A 24,444-nucleotide genomic window follows, 5' to 3' on the forward strand; every position below is an offset into this window, starting at 1 on the left:
AAGATAAACAACAACAAGTTTGCAAAATAAAACATATATACATATATTCAGGTCTGCTCCACTGCCCAGAGTCTACTTAAGATCTAGTCTACCAGTAACTAGAAACTTTGGTCCAATTTGGCCAGCATCTTTCAGAATGGTAACTGTAAGGTCATGAAGAACTTTCTCAAGACACTCTACACTGCAGCCATCCTGGGACAGAAGCCCTGAAGAGGCATGGAGGCTGGCATACATTGAAGAGCTAGTCAGTCATCTGCTGCGTCTCACCAAAAACACTGCTCCCCGCCCAGAGAGAAAAGGTTTCTTATAGGAGAGAAAATTTCAGGAGATGTTTGTAAATAGAGATGTGGGAGAAAATAGTTTAGAATACTCACATGTGCAGAGATGTGAGGCAGAAGTAGGGGGACTGGAAAGGAGGCAAAAAGTTCATTTGGGTAAAGAGAAGGAGGGGGATGGCAGTGCCAGGGAAAAGTCATGAAGAAGCTAACTGCTCAAAGGCAGCGACTTAGTATCAAAGGGTTTGAAAAATTATTTCATGTCTTTATTAGCTAGCACCTACCTCAGGGTCAAGATCATCCAGAACAGTTTCCAGCTGTTTCAGTTCTGTTTCTGACAGATTCCCAAGGAGTTCGTCTTCATCGAGGTCCTTGTATTTTTCTAAGTCTTTCCGGAACGGTAGTGCCATGGTTTGCAGTGGAGGAAGTCACTTAATTTTTCCTTTTCAGTACAGTTAGCAGTGATTTCTGTTTTTCCTCAGAGCTATGGAGAGAAGAAACAAAAACATTTAAAATGGTGAAGTCATTTCCACCTATTTAGGTCTATTTTAGGTTAAATGAAATGTAATTTCCACGTGTTATATACTATTTGGCCATATGCCACACACTATCTTCATCCATGGTTCATTCAATGCCTTTGCCTTTTGTCTTTTGTTGACAAAAAGCAACCAAATAATAACAAAAACAAAAAACCACAACTGGGAAAAAAGAGGGAGAAGCAAGAATAAAATTCAAATCCGTTAATACAGTTACTTGATAGAATCTAGATTTTCTGATAACTGAGTTCTAGGGGAAAAGAACTTATAATATGTGCCAAAATACAATTTTTTCCATCAATAGCTTTCAAATGATCGCTACCCGAGTACTTTGCGTAAGCACAGTATGTTTGAGGCACGTTTGTTTTACTGTAAATTGCTTAGAACAATATTATCTTCTGACTCAATATTAATATGGGGGGGATATTAATACTCTCTCCATGGGAAGAGTGGCCATTGGAAAATAATATTTTTTGAGAAGGTGCATTTAAAAACTTTTTTGAAAAGGCATTTTTAAAAGAAAAAAAAATACAACCTTCTGAAAATGTTTCAGTAAAATACTCAGAACCACGCTGGGATATGTGATCCACAGACTGGGAAGGCTGGTCGGGAGGGTCCGGTGATTGGAAGGAACCTCACTGGTTCCTCGCCGTGTGGATCCCTCCCAAGCAGCTATGAAGTGACCCAACAAGCAATGTCCTTCCAGATACAGTGGGACTGTTCTATAGGAAAAAATACATAAGTTCCACAAAACGTCTACAGTGCAAATGAAGTAGCTCTATAAATTCCAGCCATACATGTGGATCATTTATCTCATAAAATGTTCCTATGTGAATAAGAAATAATCCTAAGACTTAGCAATTTGGCTAAATTTTTCGTGGCTGCCAAATGCCCAATACTTCAAAGTTTGGATCTACTTCCTACTCCCTGTCTGCCAAGTTTTCCCAACTTAGTATTTTAACTAATATATTTTCTTCCTCAAACCGGTAACATTTTATGGACTCCTTTATCTGTTTTCATCTTTTGAGAAGAAAGGAGGGTTCACCACAGAGGTCTGTCAGCTAGTAACCATCTGGGTCCAATAATGAGTAAATTAACAGAGCTGCGCTTATGCAGATGTTAAACTGTAGGCATTTTGTGTAACTGCCCAAGACAGGTCTGGCTTACACCTGTTCTGGCACCTCATCTGGTTTAGCAGTTATCCTGGATTTTTTTCCTGCTTTTCTGAACAAATAATTATTATCACTGTTGTCATTACTAAGTTAGGTAAACCTCCTTTGCACTTCCACTTTAAGACAATAACCAAGTATCCTGAGAGTGTATTTTCTCAGTTAAAAATAATAGTCTGCAGAGAAGATTCAAAAGAAAGTACCAGCACTTTCAAATAGATTAACCACAAAATGCAATTTTAAAGAAGATGGCAGGCAATTTTAGGGGAAAAAATGTAAGACCATTTTGAAAAAATACTCTCCTCATAAAAATACCAGTGACATGGTATTTGAGACAGATAAGGGTAAGAAACTGGAAAAAGGACATAAATACGTACCAAGAGTAATTATTTAGCTTTTGCTAGTTTTAAATGCTTGGACAATCAATACAAAAGGTTTTTAATGTGGTTTAATATAATTTATTTTTGAGGTTTATAGTATATAACAGAGCCAACTTCTTGTTCAAGAAATACTTCAAAGAAATTCATATTGTTTTCATTATTTTAAGCATCTCCTCACTTCACTCTCAAGTGTTCCAGTATGGGCCATAAATCCAATGGTCACCCTACTACTAAGGCACTATAATGCACAAGATGATAGGAATGAGGTATCGGGGCAAAGGTAATGTATATGCCACCTAGGATCTATAGTTTTGGAACATGACATTCCTTACAGTGACAGATCTACTGTTTTGGAACATGACATTTCTTAGAGTGACTAACAGAGTGACCAAGAGACAGCTCTTTATCCCAGAGTAAAATCCAGGCATGTTTATAGTGCTGCTTAAAGAATAATAAAATGAACACACAACCCAGCCTCAGAAAGGAAACATTACTAGTACTCGAATGTTCCCCTTTCCTGCTATATCTCTCTCCCCAAAAGAAGCCATTGTATTGAATTTTGAATTAATCATTCTCTCTTTCTTTTACAGTTTTACCTTAAATGTATATATCTTTAAACAGTTTTAGTTTTGCACTTTTTTTGCACATGTATGTGAAAAATATATATATATATGGATTCATATAGTATGTATCCTTCTGTGACCTGCTTTTTACACTCAACATTGCTTTGGGTTCATGCTTCAATCTGTACTTCTTTTATTTTCATTTCTCTATCATAGTCCATTGTATAAATGAACATCTGAATTACTTACAGTCCTTCCTGCTCTAGTTTTCTGCTATAAACAATTTTGTTACCTACTTCCTGATATACATGTGCAAGAGTTTCTCCAAGTTATTCAAACCTAGGAATGGAATTGCTGGAAAAAGGATATGGTATTAGTCAGCTTTACTAGGTAATGTCAAACTATTTTCAAAGTGGTTTTACCAATTTATATTCCTAGAATATTTAATGCATGACAATTTCATGTTACTTATCCTTGCTAACTGTTGGTATTAGCAGACTATTTTTACTCATGCGGATGGATGTGAAATGATACTTCACTGTGGTTTTAATTTGCATTTTGCTGAGTTATGATGAGGTTGAGCATCTTTTCATATGTTCTTGGCCTTAGTCACTTGGACTCAGTCATATTCCTTAGACTGTGAAGAATCTGTTGCCCATTTTTGTACTGTGCTGTTTATCTTTTTTAAAAAAATAGATACTCTTTACTATATTCTGGATACAAATCTTTGTCAGTTATATGTTAAAAATCTCTTCTTCCATTTTCTTTTAACTCTTACTAGTTTATTATGGAATTTTCTAGGGGGAAACATATCAAAGTGGTTTTCACTTAAATTTTTAAGGAATTTACTTCTTTGGCTTGTTTTCCCCTTATCAAAGCAATGGAAAGGGCATCTCCTTCAAGTTCGGATAATGAAATTTTGCCAATTCCTAGGCAAGAACTTACAGGTTATATACCAAAGTTTCCCAGAAGCTTCAATAAAAAGCAAATAGCTGGTGCTCATCCTACCTAATGTTGCTCAGAAATGTTCAGATTCTCATAAAACAAACAAGTCCATACTGTATAGCACAGGGAACTATATTCAATATCTTGTAGTAACTTATGGTGAGAAAGAATATGAAAACGAATGTATGTATGTTCCTATATGACTGAAGCATTGTGCTGTACACCAGAAACTGACACAACATTGTAAACTGACTATACTTCAAAAACAACAAAAGATTCTTGAACTTGACTGTACCTTCCCTCTCTACTCTCATCCTTTATTGAGGATTATCTGTATACTGACAAATGTTCCAAGTATTAGCAACAGACTCCTTAGGAAGGGACGCTCTGGAAGCAGTGCTTTGCTTTGTTTTTTGTCCCCCAGATCACATGTCCTCTCTTGCTTGTCCTCTGACATCTGTATATCGGAAGGGGAACAAATTCTGAATAGTTTCAACCAGTGTACTAAAAAGTATTTTAAATCTATACTGGGTCTACAGGAACTTCTTTAAAATCCCCAAGCTACTGTAAAATACACCTCATAAAAATAGCATTTCATAATTTACACAGCACAGAAGTAGATTTTCAAAAGCATAATATTCTCATAAATCATTTTTTAAAAGGTTGCATATAAGCAAAGATTAGTTTTGCCAGATAAGTTAGGCAAACTTTCAGGCAGAAGTAGAAAATTTTTTAACCTGAAATTCTGGTATGACCAGACTGTTTAATTCTCCATCACTTTCAGAGCAGTGGTTTTCAAGTTTCAGAGTGAATCAGAGCTCCCTGGAGGGCTCGTTAGGACACCGCCCCTGGGCCCCACCCCTAGTTTCCTGACTGAGTAGGTCTAGGGTAGGGCTGAAAACCTGCATTTTTAACCTGCTGCCAGGTGGTGCTGATGCAGCCGGTCAGGAATTAGGCTTTGAGGGCCACCGCTCTAGAGGAGCTCACTTCGTAAATTCTGATAAACAGGTTTCACAGTCTTGTGGCTGCCCATCTTGTCTTACTCACAGGCTGAAGGACTTTGTTAAAATAGTCCCCAAAGTCTGTGGGAGTTACTGCTATGGTATGCTTTTCTTTTTCAGTCTGCCACTGCTTCACTGGATTTCAGTTAGCTGAGGTAGTACTGAGGAACATAAGGAAACTCCTGGAATTTTCTGGGCCAAAAGTCTTCATTCCATTAAACAATTTCCTTTTCATTTATTACTTGTCTCTAGAATCCTCCTTATTTTTCACACAAGACTTCCAGGACCCTGCTAATTTCCAGAAGGATTCTCAGCCATCTCATTTCACAAACGTTTTAAATTTTAGCTATTTAGATAATTTTTAAAAATTAATAGCTATATTCTAGATCTTTCGGATCACTTAAAACAAAGCCCTGCTGTGAGATTTCAGATGCTGTATTTACATTTATATTTATCACTGCACCAGCACCAGGCGGAACAGCTTTAACTGTTCTAAACTAATACAGAGGCTTTCTTAATACCTAAATGATGCATTTGCACAAAATGGAGACAAAGTGTTATGTAACCGAAGGTTTCTCTGAGATCCGAACAAGGTAGATGGTCAGGCAGGCACAATGAACCCAAAGAGAGCCCCTACTGAAGCAGTTAGTACTGTATTCCCATCAACAGCAATTTAGTTTTTGCAAAAATTAACACTAGGATCCACAATAATTTTTTAGAGAAACACTTCACTACTCTAACCAATCTCCACTTATTTTATTTGTTTCACATTTTTTATAGAGTAAGATCTTCAAACTGACTATATTTTAAAGAAATCAGAAATACATGATTCAGAGTTATATTCTCTAAAGATATGAGGTGTAACCCCCATTTCATCACTATTTCAACAGGGCAAACTCAGAGTTCAGCCTCTTAATCTGTTCTCTCTTTAATGCACACATGTGGTCACGTTGTTCTCTGGTTCAAAAACCTAATATAGACTCACAGTACCTTCAGTGGGGTTAGGCAAACTACAGTGTCAGTGGGCCAAATTCAGCCTGCTGCCTGTTTTTGTCGGTACTATCTTATTGGAACATAGTCACATTCATTCACTCGTGTTGTCCACGGCTGCTCTTGTGCTACAATGGGAAAGCTGAATAAATGCAACAGAGACCATATGGTCTGCAAAACCTAAAATATTTACTATCTGGCCCTTTACTGGAAAAGGTCTGCCAACCCGTGACCTACAAGATAAAGTCCAAATTCCTCAGCATGAGATACACAGCTCACAACTGGGTTCCAGCTAGCGTTCTAATATTATCTCCAACTGCTCACCGTCACACAGCTGATGGGCCAAACAGACCCCAACTTTTTAGGTCTCTATGCCTTTGTTTATTCTGTTCCTTCTCGCTGCAATGAATGCACTCTTTCTTACCTACCTGTCCTCATCCAAACCCCTACATATTCTTCAAGGCTTACTTAAGATGCATACGTACCTTCCCAGAAGTCTTCCTTGCTCTCCATTCCCACTCCTAGGAAATATGGGTATCTTCAAAATGTAAGGGTATAACTGGTACTATCAACATATATATGATAAGAGAAATGATTCCCCCCAAAGTAGATAGAACAAATGACTACAGAATGGTGGTAACACAACCAGAGAAAGAAGGCAGTAAGCAAGCAGATACAAATAAATGGGGTTCATCAAACAAGATGTGGCCGTGTTCATTAAGCATAAGGGAGGCATGGTATCCTGACCAACAGATGTGACTGGCTGGTCCCACTGCAGTTACATGCCTCCTATGAAGAAATATCAGATGGCTGATGCCTGACGTAATCAACATTTAGTAATTCAACTCTCCTTATTCTTCTCCATGCTCATCAAGTAGTCTTCTAATTAAAACTTGCCTATTCACCTAGCTTTCCTTACTGTAAATTAATACATTCATGTTTTGACTTATGTACCAGTATTTTATGAGCATGGTTAGTCTGGGCTACTTTTAAAGAAATTAGGTAACTTCTGGTGGATTGAACTCAGGTCTCTGCAAAAGCAAAGCTGATGACCACCACATGAAACCCTATCCCAGGGCTGGCTGGCCAGCTACTCCCAAAGACACCCCCTATCTCATGTCAAACCAACAATGACATTGTACTAGGTCATCTTTCATCTGTCTCTCTTGCTGGACACTGTAAGATGCTTGAAGAGCAGAGATTCCTAGATCTCATTTCTTCCTGGGATGCCGTCACCAGGTACAGTACCTGGTGGCACACAGTTAAGCCAAATTTGATTTAATTGGATCATATATCAGTCTCCCCTTTCCCTCTTTGGTAGTTTCCTCTAACTCCCCCAGGTATCTAGTGTCTCTCTTGCACCACGTTTCCCTCATCACAACTAAAAAAGCACTGATAATTAGTCTTTGATACTTCTGCTAGCACTTCACAGCATCTGCATTATTTACCTCTTCTTCCCTCAGTGTCAAACCATTTGGGCTTGCTACTCAGCGTTCTCTGCTGTCTAATCTTCCCCAGTTAAAACAAAATTAAAAAAATATCTGATTATCAGTCATCAGATCTCTGAAATTAACAACATGCTCTGGTGAAGATTTGAGTAAAGAAATGAATTTCCTCTCTAAAGACACCAAGTCTAACTCTTCAGATGTGCGAGGCATCTTTTCCTCATTGGCTTCTCCTAGGACCCCTGGGTACTAAAACCAACCTGACCCACCAGATATGACACTTTTTTAATGTGTCAAGTTTCCCAGATGATTATTTGTTTTCCAGTATATTTACTATTCACTCAACAAGTATTTTTGAACATCTCCTGTACCAGGAACTGACTTGTTCCAGACAATAGGCATAAGCAGTATACAAGACAGACAAGTTCCTTGCTCTAATTTATTTTAAAGGTGGCATATAGACAAAAAACAATGAACAAAAAAAAACCAAGGTCAGAACAGACAGTAATAAACATGCTAAAGGTAAACCCAGGACAATGCCACGGGGGAAATGAGGGTCAGGAAAGTTACTCTAAGTGGTTCAGACAGACTGTTCTGAAAGGTGACTTCTGAGCCAAGATCTCAAGGTGTCTAGCAGCTCCCTCAGCCTAGGACTCTGCTACCAGCAGCAATCTAGATGAGGAACAATGGTGGCTTTGCCTGGAGTTGTACATATATAGTGAGACAATTGGAAAAAAAACATGCTGTGTATTTCAGAAGCAAAGTCAAAAGGATTTGTTCATAGATTGGCTGTAAGGAGATAAAACCTCATGTTAATTTGTTAGTATTTAATAATGTTTTTTAAATTCCATATCTATTTTTTCTAAAGAGCTGAACATGGTCCTTTGCCATCTATATTTCTAGGTCTAAAAAAAGGTTCTGGTTAATATTTTCATAATGGCTTGTTTTGAGGTCCATATTGTGAACTGTTCTAATATAACAAATTTTGAACAAATCCATAACAATATCAAATTAGCTAAACTAGATAAATAAACCAATTAAAAATTACTAAATAAAACAATTGCTGGCTGTGGGCTTTAAATGTATTTGTAGGCTAAACGAAAGCACATGTCTTTGTTAACACTGTATCTGGTATCATCTTTTGCAAAGAGCTGACTCTAAAAAGTGAAACGAGCAAATAATCTGCCATGATTTAAAAGAAATATTACACCATTACTGCTCCTAACTTATTTTTTCTCCAGGACTTATAATACTTATAGTCAAACTGCTGAGGAAGAGATGATCATTAATTTGGCACCAGTAATCACTGTGATTTCAACATCCACATAACTGACCCTTCCAACACCTAGTCTCTGAGTTCCCTGGCCTTCTTTCTCTCTTCTGATGATCCAGTGCTCCGCCCTACCTCCACTCTACATCCCGACGCTTGTAACCTAGTTCTAATCATTACCAATAATTGTACCCCTCCCTAACTCTCAATTTCTTTGATCTTCCCTCTCTGGAACTCCTCCTCTAGCAAAACCCCAATCCTGGTTAAAACACTCTTCTTACTCCTCAGATAAAATCTGCCAGGGTGGCAGATAAAATAGGAGAAAAACACACAAATTGACCGGCCATATTTAATATTTGTCACCACTAACATCAAAGAGTGCTGCCTAGTATTCCCACTGCATTTCCCTAGTCCAGTCACTCTCCCACACTCTCCCACTATCGTACAGGGCTATTTTACCTCTTCTTTTCCTTCAAATCTTTAATAGTTTTATCTGTCACTCTCAGCTGAAGACACTATCTTAATATTTCACTGAGAATATAGAAGCAATCATAAAAGGACATCTACACTCCCACTGCTATGGTCTATCACCTGACCTGAATTTGTACCCATGAACTCTACCTTCACTCTTGTTTTTATAGATAAGCTGTCCAGATTCTTATCTAAAGCCAATCACATTACCTGTAACCAGATCTCACCCATGCTCATTTATTCAAGATCACTCCAATAATTGTGCCCTTTCTCTATGGGACCATGCCCATCAGCACAGAGACTGTATGTATCTCCCAAATTAAAAATCAAACATTCCTTTGATTTCATATCCCCCTCCAGACCCTTCATGTCCCCCTACAGGCTACTTCTTGGTTCCTCTTTATAGCAAAACTCCTTGAAAGAACAGTCTGTTTTCAGTACCCCAAGTCCTCTCCCTCTTATTCTTTTAAACCTTCTCCAACCTGGCTTTCATTCCCAGCACTTACTCCACCCAAACTGACCTTGTCAGCAATGACCTGCCTGGTGCCAAATCTAACTGTCACCTCTTAGTTTTCAGTCTTACAAGACCTATGAGAAGCAGCATTTGACAATAGATCAATCCTTTCATCCTAAAAAACTTTTCTTACTTGGCCATGGGGACACTGATTTTTCTCTTGGTCCCCCTTTATCTCTCTGGCTGCCCCACCCTATTCTCCTCTGCTAGTTCCTCCTCATTCTCCCTACCTTTAAATGCTGGAGTGCCCCCCAGGACTTAGTTCTTTGGGCAGCTTCTCTTTCTATACTCACTCCCTAGGTGATTTCATACATTGACAATTCTTGCATTTACAGCTCCAATTTGGCCTTCTTTCCCAAACTCTGGACTTAAAAATAACTACCTCTGTCACATCTCTACTTGGATGGATAACAGATATCTCAAAAGTGAATGTACAAAACAGACTCTTAATTTTCTCCCCCACACCTGCTCTTGCCATGTTTTTACCATTTAATTAACAGCAACTCCATTCTTTCAGTTGCTCAGTCTACAACTCTTGGAATTAACTGTGAGTTCTCTCACACTCCACATCTGATCCATCAAACATTTGGCTCTATCTTTAAAACATCACGTCTTACCATCTCCACTGCTTCCCCTCTGGTCCAAGTCATCATCATCTCTTTCCTGGGTTATTGCAATCGCCTCCTAACTCAGGCTCCTGCCCCCACTCTAATGCCCATACAGTCTACAGTCTATCTGCTGCAAAGGTACCAGAGCTATCTTATTGTTTTTAACTGAAGTTCTTATTGAAAGAGTTAGAGATTCTCACGCAGTTGGAAGAAACAACACAGAGGGATTCCTTGAACATGCTGTCCAGTTTCCCCCGACAGTAACATTTTGTAAAACTATAGTATATCACAATGAGCATATTGACATTGATATAGTTCACTGATCTTATTCTGATTTCCCCAGTTTTACTTGTTCTCATATGTGTGTATACCTGTATGTAGTATGTTCCATACAATTTTATTACCTTTTAGATTTGTGTATCCACCATCACAGTCAAGAAACTGAACAGTTTCAACAACACAAAGATTCATGTTGTCTTTTTACAACCACATTCATGCCCCTCTCTAACCCCTGGCAAACAACTGATCTGCCCTCCTTTTCTAAAATTAAGTCATTTTAAAAAATGCTATATGCATAGCATCATATGTAACCTTAGGGATTGGCTGTTATCACTAAGCATAAATATGTAAAGATTCATCCAAGTTGCCGTGTATCAACAGTTCACTTTTTAAACTGGATTCCATGGTATGTATTTTTTGCAGTCTAACAATTTAGATGGTGAAAGACAGTTCTTGACTATTACAAATAAAGTGTCCATGAACATGTGTACACAAGTTTGTGTGTGAACTAGTCAGATTCCATTAATTCCGCTACTCACAATCTTTTAATGGCATCTTATCTCAATCTGAATAAAAGCCAGATGACCTTACAATGGTCCACAAGACCCTACATGAGCCCCCTCAAGCCCCAACTCATCTCCAACCATTCACCACTTTGCTCACAAGACCTCAGCAACACTGACCTTGCTCTTCCTCTGACAAACGAGGCGCACTCCCGCCTGAGGGCTTCTGCACTTGATGTTCCTTCTACCTGGAAAACTCATCCCTAGAACAGCTAAATGACCTGTTCTCTCTCTTCTTTAAGGTCTGTGCTTAAATGTCAACTGATAAGAAAGGACTTCCCTGTCCACTATATATAAAATATCCCACAGGCCCCCTGAACTACTGCACCAGGCAATCTCTATTTTCTTATCCTGTATTTCCCTCTATATTATTATCTGACATGCTATATATTTACTGATTCATTATCTATATTTTGTCACTAAAATCTAAACTGTATTCAGTCAGGGACTTTGTTTTGTTCACTTCTGCATCCTCAACACAGAACAGATCATGGCACATGCCAAGAACTAAAAAATAGCAAATATAATTAATTTCAAGGCTAAGGGTAAACTGAAAGTCACTTAAGTTAACCTAGAGTCATTCATTCACGGTTATTGAAACACTAATGTCTTAACTTTACAGTGACAGTAGCTTTGCTTAGGATGTTTCTTCCTAGATCAGATCTAAGTTAAGAAGCTGTTTAAGAAATAAATCAAGGCTTATTTTTAAAGAAATAAATAAATTAGGCTAAGAATTAATAGGAAAGTTAATACTTGATTAAACCAGCTAACGCTGTATTTTTAAGTTTCTCATGTTAAATTGCTGAAATGGCATAGGCTTTTTTCCTTCAAATTTGCCTTTTTAAAAATAAAAATACGTATACCTACCGGCATGGCTAAAATAAAAAAGAGTGGCAATACCAAGTGTTGACAAGGATGTGGAGCAACTGAAACTCATAATTTGCTAATGGAGTACAAATTGATTCAACCACTTTGGGAAACTATTTGGTAGTATCTACCAAAACTAAACATACCCATACCACAATGATGTAGCAATTTCACTCCTAGCCATATAACCAAGAGAAATAGTGTTTGTGTTAATAAGACGTTATAATACCTCCAAACTAAAAATGATCCCAAATGTCCATTTCCAAGAGAATATACAAATGAATTGCAGAAGAGTCATAAAACAGAATATTACCTAGTATTAAAGAACAACTATATATGCAAAACATGAATGAATCTCACGTGCATTATGCTGCAAGGAATATAAAAAGCTAGACATAAAATAATACATACTACATGCTTCCACATACATGAAATTCAAGAACAGTCAAAACAAGTCCATGGGGCTGGAAATCAGAATAGCTAAGAGGGGTACTGAATAGCTAGGTGAGGGTATTAGAGAACATTCTAGGTTAATGAAAATGTACTATATCTTGAACTGGGTGATAGTTACCCAAGTATACACATATGCAGAAACTTATTAAGCTGTCCACTTAAAATGTTCTTCCTTTAAGTTACACCTCAAAAATATTTTAAGTATATGCTTGCTTTATACAAGTAATTACATGTATTTGATATTGAGAATTAAAGTTCCCACAAACATAGAAAAAATTGATTTTTCTGTAGCCACAGTAACAAGTATTAGTCAACAACAACAACAAAAATCAACGATTTGCCTTTGCAAGGCAATCGATCACCATAAGCCTCTCACTTCTGAAGGTCCACCAATGAGGAAGAGACTCACTCCAGTAAACACTCCTCTGAGTGCCAGCCAACCAATCAACAGACTCAAATAATTATGCTTCTGCAGATGAGGTCACTATGGCCTCAGAAAGTTTGCCAGTCCCAGAATTCCACTCTTCCCAAAAACCCTGTATGAGAAATTGGTCTCCTCTGCTCAGAGAAGGTGCCTAGCCAGCATAGCTCTCTCTTATTAAAGTAGGTATTAAGCTCAGCTTTGTCTTTTTTTTGTTTCAGATATTGACTACTCACTGGTAGTCTCATTATCCTTTCACGCTAAAGAAAATTCAGTGATTACATGTTTATTTATTTATTTTTTAAATTTATTATTTTTTTAACAGAGGCACTGGGGATTGGACCCAGGACCTCATTCATGCTAAGCACATACTCTACCACTGACCTATACCCTCCCCCCTACATATGTTTATCTTTAAAAAATAAAAGTATTTCAATGTTGATATATATTAGATAATAGTAGTTAGGATCAAAATATTTCCTCTAGATAAATATATCCACTAGTCTTTTGAATTGAATGTGGTTCACCATCCAAAACTTGATAAGTATCTGCTTCAATTTGCTTTGGTTAAAAAATTTCAAATCAACATTCTTTTTTTCTTTTTTGTTTGGGCCTGGTTTCAGAATTAATCTGGAAACAATTTTAAAATAAGTTATCTCTACCTGGAGATTTTAAAATTTAAAGCAACTAAATGCTCTCCTATTTAATGTCAGCCTTTAGTTTCATCTCTGTTGGTTTGAGGAACATTTTCTTCATTGGAGAAGGTGGGAGTAAAGAAAGTTATCTATTTATTCCTGGCATTGCTAAAGCACAAGCTGAGTATGAATATCTGTCAAGGATAATGTGCAGCCAATCCTCAACTGCAAGGGCGTTTAGGAGTCCCATTTCCCTTTTATGAGCTTATGATTCTAGGTAACACTAATTATAATCAAAAAATGTTCTTAATGTTCACTGCATTCAAAGCATTATGCATATAGTATTTACCTTCTAAAAAATGAAAACCATTTTATTTTAGTTGTATATAATGTGTATTACTTTTGCAATAACAATACTTTTTTAAAGGAAATAAATTGGATGCTAAATCTATCCTTCTATTCTGTTCACTGCCTTTCTATACAATGAAGCTAAAAGGCAGTACACTAATGATTTTTGTGGAGTTCTTAGGATGCTATGGTTGACCAGATGTGGACATAGATCTGAGTGAGGTAGTTGCTCTGCACATGTAAGTTTGGGAAAACAGTGGTTGACTATTCTGTGTAAAAGTTCTCTGGAAACTTACTAACCCTCAACAGGTATGAGATTAGCTAAGTAGCCCTGTCTTTCCTGCCATTGCTACTGATGTCATGTTGATTTATTTTGGGATCTACAGATCTCAAAAGAACAAGAAAAGAAAATAAAGTCTGAAGTCTGAGGGTAGTCCAGAAAAAACTTGTTAGGGCCAGAACAAAGAATAGATTTAATTGGAAGCAGGTTAATGAGGGCAACCTTGAAGTATAAAGCAGCCATTTTGTGACTATTAAGAGAAATACTTCAGAGGTTACTCATACCACTTCAATCTTTCAAGACTCTACTGAAAGACTTTGTGGCTCCCATGTGAATAATACCTCCACTTCCCTTTCTACCTCCAAGCAGTCAAACCGCCTCCCAGTCGTAGCCCACCTCCTCTCTTTTTATTCTTCTCGGTGGAGTTGCAGCATCAGAGATACAAGGTGAGGTCAGAGAAGAACCCATTCTGTGCTTAGATAAATGCCACACCAGCCACACCCTTTAGCATACCCAGTTTCTTACCACCAAATGTTTTTCAGTCGTCTTTTTGGTTTGTTTGTTTAATAGACTGGGTAGACTAGGAAATGTTCAAGCTTTTCTAAAAGTTGTTGCAAACTCAAAAAAATCTTGAAATAGAAATGACAATAAGTCTCTCAGGGTAATAAAGTTACAGAGCTCCTTATCTCTGCTGGTTAACCTAAAAGATCCTTCTACCAGTTATACTGTGGACAAAACCAAATATGATATGAGGTGACTTGCAGGGAAAGCTTATCAGTGCTTAACCATCAATCAAAATGCTGAATCCATTCCAAGTATATAATGTACAGACCGAGGATTTTCTTTCTCTTTCCCTCCCAAAGGAAGTATCGTTATGACTCATTCTTCCTCTTGCAAAATTTGTCTTAATACACTGAATTAGTAAGCACTGAACTATATACAAAATTCTAAAATAAACTAGGCTAGGTCTAAAAGAAATCATGCTGAGATCAAACTGAGTTTTATGCAGTGAACAAAAGGTGAAAGGCAACACTGTTCCTCAGTTTCATCTCTTCCTGGACTTTAGACCAGAGTTTTTCCATCATTCTGAAATACTCTTTCTCAACCTTACCAATTTCCCCATCTTCAAATGAATATATATTTGTATACATTGACTAAGAGCCTGTCACATTTAATGTGCTGTCCTGGGGAAGGGAGGCACTGGACTGGAGAAGAGTAGGGCACAGGGAGAGGAAGGGGGCCACGGGAAGGAGGGGGAAAGAATTTCAGAAAATTGCATTGAACAGATTGTTGTTCTCTCTCCCCACTTTATGAACATTCCTCAAACTGGAATTTAAAAGATCTCAGGAATCAAAGACATGGCACAAACAGGGCACAGAGACTGTAACATTCAATTGTAGGGTTAATGTTAAATGTAGATTCAAACTCAACACTTTAAAAGTTTTCTTTAGAGACACTGTTGAACTCTTTCAATATGCAAAAGTGGTGACCAGTAAAGTTGGGCATATAGTGAAAGTAAATCTGATTCTCCCTCAGACCCTCGCCTGCCACCTTAAATCGTAAGAGCACAGCACAGGTGGCACACTGAAAAGAACCCATCACTGGGATGGATGTCTCTTCTCTTTCTCCACTCCCTTTTTACATCCGTGGGTATGCAGAACCTGTTCTCTAGCAATGCTATGTAACAACAGTTGTGCCACAGTAAGGATTAAGAAGTGCATCACTGTTCAACAAAAAAATGTGTTTATATAGAAAAACAGACCTCCAAATGAGGAAACTACTCTGGGAGAAATCAACTATTCTCAACAAAATGTGCCTCGATGAAGATGTACCTAATTGCTGTTGGCAATACTTGCAGACCTGCTGATTCATAGTTAATAAGTCATCAAAGTATTTTGTAGGAAAGCTGTCCCAGCATTCTAGAGACTTTAAAAAGGCAAAGTTTTGGCAAAACACGAGATGAAAGTGCCCTAAGGGATTACCAGAACTAATCTAAACCACCAAAATAAGCCAACAAGATGTGGAAAATGTCAGAGGATACTTTTTAATATGAAGATTTCCCAAATCAGTGATCATAAAATAAATACTAACATACACACAGTATATAGCTACTATTATTTGTGTTGTGTATGGTGTTATTTGTGTTTGCAAATGCAAAATAATGCACGATCTTGGCCAAAATACCAGATAGTATAGTTCATAAATGTCTAAAATAAAAAGTAATTAAAGTATCTCCCTACCTTATCTTATTTTGCTAGTGTTTTAATCCTTCTAGATCAGGTTTTGTTTTGATCTTGCTCTAATAAATTCATTCTTTCTAATAAAATTCTACTCCCCCCCTTTTTGGGAGGGTGGGTCTGGTTGGATTGTAATAAGGATAAGATAGTAAGTCTTTCAGTCTTAAAAAAATGAAAAAAGTTATTTTTAGCTAGACGATATAACTCAAACCCCCTTTATTTGCTAGAATAAGGAGAATCCTCTACCTTTAGACTGTCTGATGAATACTTCTGAGTCTTTCCTAAAGATACAACAAACTGCGACAAATTAAAATACTTGATAGAATTCAATTACCACTCAAGGAGGAAAAACAAAGCAAAACAAAGCATCCAGAAGGAACTCCAGAATTCTTAAGGAGTAAAAGCCTAGCACTTGGCTCCTGGCATTGAGCTGGGAGTCAGTAGATCTATGGACTTCAGGACCCCGTGACTTTGAGCAAGTTACTTCACTTCTCAGTTTTCCCAGACTAGATGAAGAATAACCAATACACGCCCCAGTTCTGACCAGGCTCCTCCAGGTCCACGATAGACAAGGCAAATCAAACAGCCTTTTCCCCAGTGAGTGTAAATTCTGCCTCTGTCCTTAGGCAGCCACTACCAACAGATGAGAAGTGGCAAATTCTATTTGCCTAAAGAAGCCTATTCATAGACTTCATACCGGGGCTCCATGGCTTCAGGTCTCTTCTAACTCTCAAAGCCTATCATCTTACGGAAGCAATATTTAACCCAATCATGGAGGAAAAAAATGGTAACTCTTCCTCATCACTGCCAAGATGAATAATGCGTAAGAAGAAAGGAAAAATATGACAGCTGAATCATGATAGTTAAGCACAAAAATACTAAAGTGAAATAAAAGTGACTTGAAAAACCAGAACAGATAAGCAGCAAAAAAAGTAAATAATGAAGTCAAACATGGGCCAAGGTTTTTATGAACTAGGGAAAAAGAAGCTAAAGTGGAATGACCATATTAATAAATGCTTTCCTGAAAAGTTGCCAAATAAAGCAAATTTTTACAGATCATTTCCTATTTTCCCATAATAAAATTAGAAATGCTTCTATGAAAACATGAATTCCCAATACATCATAAATCATAGGAATGAATGCAAAAAATTTAATCACAAATTTAAATACAAATTTTATTAATATAGTAATAAAGTATAAAGTAGCACATGGACTTCTGCCTTGTTCTTTGTTTCATTTTCTTTTTTAAAAATAAATTTAAAAGTATCTAATCTACTGTCTCTATTTTAATTAAAATTTAAAACCAAGACACTCAAGTGTAGGACAGTACTGGAAGATATCAGACTTTAGAACAAGGAAAACAGATTAGAAAAATAGATTTGGAATTTAGGGAAGAGAACTTTGGACAACAGGCTTCATAAACGCTTTAATTTCAGATGGTGATATTCTAAGAAATTTTAGAGAGGTCACTCAACCCCATTCCCTCATCCAGGTCCATTCCTCAAATCTTGCCTACTTTTCTCTATTACCACAAGAAACAGTAATGGTTAACAAATGACCCCTATGGGCCTTCCAAACCTAAAAGTCTAAGATGACTCAACTTTTAAAAATAAGTGCCTTGGGGATAACTCTGGAAGGATCCACAAGAACCTGAGACAAACTAGAGAGCTAAAAATAAAGGGAGAGTGTTCGCTAGATATCCAGTGGTCCCTTTTGAGTTCTGTATTATGTGCATTCATTTTGTTTTTAATTTAAAGAACTTAATCATTTGTTGCATTTTACTGCCATGTATGAAAAAACAGTAACAAATATTACGCATGCCATCCCCAGGTAACAGCAAAAAGTGCTTTGGTGGAAAAGCAAAACAATAAAAAGCATTAGCCATCAAAGAGCCCCATGAAAATAATTTCAGAACATTAATTAAGTTGAAAAAAACCTAATGATTTATATGAACAATAGTAAAAATTGTTCAAAGAGACATATAATTATATATTCTCCCAAGCTCCACAGCTTGGGACCAAAGGCCCTGTATAAAAAAATTGAAACTCTGAAACTTGGGTTGGGCCAGTGTTGGGTGTTTTTTCCTTTTCTCTAAGGAAATATCAAGAGAGATCATTTTAACTGTTCTGAAGTCCTGTGCAGGCCTTCAAAGCCTTGTGTTTCTGGACCCTGCCCTTTCCTAGGAATGGTTCCAGTACCCAGGGAAATTTCTGGAGCCTTATAAAGACAGGAAGTAAAAACAATGCTCCCAGGGACAAGCAGAGTCCTTGCCTGACTCTAAGCTTTTGCTTTCCTGCCTGATGACCTTGCTCACAGTCACCTGACTATATGCCTCCAGAAACAGTGCTCTTACATTTCATCCCTTTGCTGAGAATTTTTTCTTATTTGTGCTTATACGTGCTTCTATTTTGACAGTTTCTTGGGTGATTTTGATAAAACTCCACCTTCCTACTTTCATTAACAATCACTAGGAATCCTGGGCTCTAATCAGGCTGGCTTCCTCAGGGTCTCACAAATATTCTGAATTCACTTGCACCTCTTTGCCTCCTTTGTTTCCCATGATGGTCTGCACTTCTCCTCAACAATCCTCCCTACCTCAGCCCCAAACTTCACTTCTCCATTCTATCCAAACTCTGCACACCCTTCAAAGACTAGCTCAAGTCCAGGTTCTCCAAAGCCTTTCCTAGCTCCTCCAACCCTACTCAATCTTTCACTCTGAAGGTCAACCATGGTCAGGATGCACCACACCATTTAGCCCCAGTACTTGCCATTGATTCGGGTGTTCGCCTGCTGTGAACGCATGCTCCCCAGTGGACCACACCTCACGCCTGCACAGTGAAGCATTTCATACACAGCTTCAGAGAAACAGCACAGTTGTGATTTTCAGGGATAGCATTTGTTTTACTCTAACCAATTTCAGGGGACTGGGGATATACCATGCTTTGCTATAGCAATTATATTAATTTTCACACTAACATGGAGAAACAGCTATAATCTTTGAGGAGGCACACACCTACAGTTTGCATAACGTGTCCTGAGGTGTCAAGGGGGAGGTGGGAGACACAGGACCAACCAAAAAGATGGAGAGCCCTGGAGTTAGAGTACAGTTCTCATCAGGGGGAGAATAACTAAGATGAGAGAATGAGTTCCCTCGGCTAATGGCAAAAAGGAGCACTGTCCCACCACTTTGACCCTGTGTCCTAACTGTAGAGAACTCACTGTTAATGAGGTTCTGTGACATCCAGAATGAATAACTGAAGCAATAACCAACAGGTGACGTACTTGTAAGGAACCAGGTGGCAGCCAGGCACAACACCCACACAACTCACTGAAAGGGATCCTGCGAACAAAAAGGGGAAAGGGCAAGATGACTGTTCTCTTACAGACTAAAGACAGCGCTAAAGAGTATGGGATAGATAAAGTTATGTTCTATTATTGAATTATATACTTACAATGTATGAATTTTATGATACGTAAATTATGCCTCAGTAACTGTTTAAAAAAAATTTTGGTGACTTGAGCTGGAGTATTTATTTTCATGTGGTGAACCATCTGACAGTCCAGTAAGGAGAGAGTATTGCAGGTTTTTATTAGGGTTTCAAGACAGAAGACACAAAACCTCTGGTGCAAAAACTGAAATTTTTTTTTATCATATTAACATAGGAGTTTCCTATAAACAATGAAAATGACCAGAATATAGTCTTTGAGACATACATATCCACATACAATAAAACTCAAATCATATTAAACTACTGAAAGAATGAGAACCACACAGCTAGTGGGGATGGTTTCTGCGAAAGGAAAAATGGAAGGGGGTGGGGGTGCAAAGAAAAACAAATGACTATTTAAGATGGGTGGTAGCTGAAAAAAAGCAGAACTGATGAAAGAAAGGAAGTCTTAGAAATCACTGCTATTGGCCAAGAAGCTTAGTTTACCTCCCCCAAGGTCATAAAGTCTGCCTTGGCATAGGTTCTTTCAAAAAGGGCTAAAGGATATTTTTCCTTTAATAGCAAACAAGGGGAAATAAAGAAAGCCACACAGGAAGAAGTAAAAGGCAACTTAATTTAATGCAGAGGAGAGGTTGCTGATAGCTTAGTACAAGGACCCAAAATAGGAGTTTAGGATAATACTTCTCAAATTAACACTTATGTACCACCTGTAAACTAATATTTTTAAGTGACAGAATAAAACTGTCTATATCTTTCTTACATCTGAGAAACAAATTTCTTTCATTTACTTGAGCTTCTCAGAGTAACAACGGGGCCATATGCCATGTTCCATTATAATGAAGATAAAAATAAAGGAATCAATTTTTATTTGCATACCTCTTATGCACCAGATACTATATCAAATGCATCTCCTTATAATAAATTCTCCAGAAGTTGCTATCCCCATTTCATAGATGAATAAACTGAGGATCAGGATAAAGAGTCTGCCCAAGGACACATAACTTCTTTCTCAACAATGAATGTGAGATGTGAACCTCACCCCAAAATCCACGCTTTTTACACTGTATCATACTACCTCTATAAAATACTTCCTACCATGTCACTACACACTACACATTTACAGAAGCAAGTTACTGAAATGACAGTAACTGGCAACAAGAAGCCACAGCTGGAGGGAAGAGAGAAGGAAAAACTATAAAGTAACTAAAACATGAAAGTGGGGGACAATTTAATGTAATTACCAATAGCCTATAAACCTCAGAAGGCAAGTCAGCAGCACACAATAGTACCTGATGCACACAATGAATTCTACATACTACATTCTCCAAATCATCGTGGTTAAATTGAGTTTGAAGAACCTCATTTAAGAAGACCAGGAAAAGCTTTAGAATGCATTTCACCAGACATGACATCTAAAATCAATTTTTTAAAAAGATCACCTTCTTACAGCTTTTCTATTTGTAATCCTGGGCAAGATAGTGAACTACCTTTTGTCTCTCCACTTTCTCATCTGTAAAATAAGAATAATAATAGTACCTAACTAGTGGGGCTGATATATTAATCCATCAAATGAATACATACAAATCACTCAGAACAGTTCTTGACAAAGAGTAAGTGTCTGATAAATTTTAGCTAGTAAAGTCCTTGTCTTCAAATGAAGGAATACTTCATTACTTCATGCTAGGTAAATGAGATATTACTATACTGTAATCCATATAACACAGATAATGAATGGCAGAGACTGGGTGAGAGAGATGAAGACTGAAAAAGAGAATATAAAAAAAGTGAGAGACGAATGTATACAAAAAAAGCAATAAAGAGAGGTATTAAGTCACCCGTCTGCTCACACTTCTATCAATATTTATCTCATCATATTATAATCAGTTGTTTCCTCATAAGCTGTGAGCCCTTTGAGGGCAGGCACTTAGTTTTATATTATCAGCCCAACACTGTGCCTGCAACAAAGCAGATACTAAATGTATAACAAAATAAGGGTGTGGGACTCAGATTTGAGATCAAAGATGAGACTATCTGATTTTACCATATCCTAATTGGGCTGGGGGGGCAGAGTCAGTTAAGACTTATTATCACTTTTTATTTAATTGATTATCAATATTCTATTCCCCTATTCTTTCTCAACTTAGAAATAAATTTCAAAAATGTTTAAAAATAGTTCTAGTTTAAAAATTGCTCTAAAACTAGAAATCTTTTAAATAGTGATCAAACAAATTTCAGTAATTTATTTTTAACATTAAAACTATTGCTCTGATTAGCTTGTTATGTCCAAAAGTTAATCCTAATGGTCAAAAGGTTAGAGAGTCACAGAAAAAAACAAATACTAAATAAGAGACACACCTACTTTATAGCTGTTAATCTCTTAGATGCAGTGCAGACACAAAAACTGTAAGACATGGTCACTTCCCTCTGACCTCTGGTACCAAAGTAAGCTATTTGGGGATGACCAACCTCAAACCCCTTGTCTGGGACCACCCATCCCCGGGTGCTGTGAAGTACTCAGCCTAAGCAATGCCCCTTACCCCATAGATGTTTGGTACAGGAGGTACCCTTAGCCCAAGCAAGATAGGTCAAATCCAGTCCTTCTCCAGGAATTTGGAAAGCTGAGAAACAAAACCTAAGTTGAAAGATCCTGTATCACCCAGTCTCATCCGGAGGTAGCATCACAGCAAGCACCAGTGCAAATGAAAGTCACATTTACGCTGAAGCTAAGGCAAAAGCAGAAGCCAAGAGAAAGCCAGTTGATAAAGGAGAATGGAGTAGGGCTGGGGCATTTGCTTCAGGTGCAAGATTGAACAGAACACCAAGAAATTCAGTAATCAAGATAGATAATATTGTAATGCACAGTATTTTTAAAAATCCAAATTGCTGTCCTGGAATGGAGCAGAGGCACAGAAAGAAGCCAAAGAGTCCATGCAAACTGCAGTCAGAGGGAGGAAGGATAGGGACTTTCAGAGCGCCCAACCCTGGGTTCCAGCTCTAGTTCATTTCAAGGAGCTCGCCTGCCTTAACTAACAACCCACTACAACTCCCAAGCCTGGCATCGTACCTTCTAGTAGGCTAGCTTAAGTGGGTGGTGTTCCCAGAGACCTAAGAGCCTTGACTTTATTAATAAACTCTATTTGGGAAAATGGGACATGCACATAAAGTTTTTGCTTTTTTAAATCAAGGCAGTATATAATTAACTGACAAAAGAACGGTACTGGCAATTAGTGCTACAGAAGTTCAGAGATCACTTCCCGTGGGTGGTCAGGGAAGGACAGATGTAGCTAGATAGAGGGGGGAGGAGCAGTATACCATGTAGAGAGATCAAAGTACATGCTCAAAAGGGGTGGGAGGAGGATGGGAAGGGAGCCAGGGAAAGCACAGGAAGAAAAGTAAAGGGGAAGGCATGATCTTCCCACACCCCATATTATAGCCAAAGTAACACACTCCACTCTCTTCTGCCTCCAGCCCCCAGATTACACTGTTCACTTTTCTCACGCTCATATCCTTTTACATCTTTCAGAGACTAGTTCAAACAACAGTTCTTTGAAGAGGCTCCCCTGGTATCCTACCCAAAAGGAGATATAGGCCAGAACTCCTATCTGGCAGTGGGAAAAGAGAGAGCAGAGGATATGCAGAAGGAAAGGCTAACTAAGAAGCTGAACGCGGTGATGAGGGCTGTCCTCTGGTGGAACGCAAACTATACCCAGGAGATCAGTTAGGAAGCGGTCCAATGTCCTGGAGAGTAGGAAGAGAGATCGTTTGACCAGGGGGAGGAATGGAGGCTCAAGAAAACTGGCAAAGAAAAAGCAGGTGTAGAGGGCATGCTGATAGCTAACAGAAGGGCCGAGATGCACTGAAGGCCTTGCAGAGGTAAAAATGTGCAAATCTGACAAGGTCCATTTGTGTGTGGTTCTGTGATTTTCTCCAAGAAACTGCAGATCTTAGGGACAAATGAGTGGAAAAACAGGGGCAGCAGGGGAGGGGGGTGACTTTTAAATAATCACTTATTGATATTTCCCAATCAAATTAAGTTTTCCCCACTTCCCCCTGTCCCCAATCCCACCCCACCCACTCCCACTCTCTTGCCAAGCAAATCTAGCACCCCAGTGGCCATTAAAATAAAGAGGAAACAAAGATGGGAGGAAAAAAAGAGAACAATTCTTTAAAAATACTAACTTGGGTTAATAGTTGCCCACCATGAACAGAAATAAATCCTGGGGTTGTATCTAATCTTGCCATGCTTGCCCCAGAATAAAGGCTGAGGATGCCAGACCTATAATGAATACATCTGAGGGGCCTCCTCTCTTTTCACTGGTACGCATATCAAGGAAATACTGCCTAACAACTCATCATTAAAATGACAGCATCACACCCAGGGAACCAAAATATTTTGCTGGCTATAATTTTCCACATGGAAATTCCCTACTTTACAATGAATGATATCCTGCTCAAAGGGGCTGCTATATTATAGGCTTGAGGAACTACAACAATCTTACCCACAAGTCTATATACATATGAAATAATACATACATATCAGACAATTGCTCCGGGCTTAAAAAACTATAAGCTCTAGGAAGTGTTTTAAACACCAGGAGAATGCTTTAGAAATAAACCCAATTTGCCACCACCCTCTCATTCACTCTTGTCCACTCAGGCCTCATTTCCTCCCAGCTTACCACATTTTCACCCATTTTCTCACAAACACGTCAGGAATAGTGTTCACTTGTGTGTCTTGTAGTGAT

At 38.1% G+C, this 24,444-nt stretch overlaps 1 protein-coding gene across 3 annotated transcripts in view; it reads right to left on the minus strand.

The window, feature by feature from the left end:
• TMOD3 (tropomodulin 3) overlaps positions 1–24,444 on the minus strand; it is a 68,445-nt gene that overhangs the window by 37,102 nt on the left and 6,899 nt on the right. Inside the window, exons 2-3 of one of the 3 annotated variants that reach the window (XM_032481189.1) lie at positions 19,533–19,590; positions 560–759 (exon numbers count right to left, since the gene is read on the minus strand). In XM_032481189.1, coding sequence (XP_032337080.1) covers positions 560–685 — 126 coding nt within the window. In that variant the 5' untranslated portion in view covers positions 686–759; positions 19,533–19,590. Of the gene's footprint in view, positions 1–559; positions 760–19,469; positions 19,591–24,444 lie in introns of all 3 variants that reach the window. The other 2 variants (XM_032481190.1, XM_032481188.1) reach the window with 2 other exon arrangements.

The sequence above is a fragment of the Camelus ferus genome, chromosome 6 (assembly GCF_009834535.1).
Source record: "Camelus ferus isolate YT-003-E chromosome 6, BCGSAC_Cfer_1.0, whole genome shotgun sequence".
Taxonomy (NCBI): Eukaryota; Metazoa; Chordata; class Mammalia; order Artiodactyla; family Camelidae; genus Camelus; species Camelus ferus.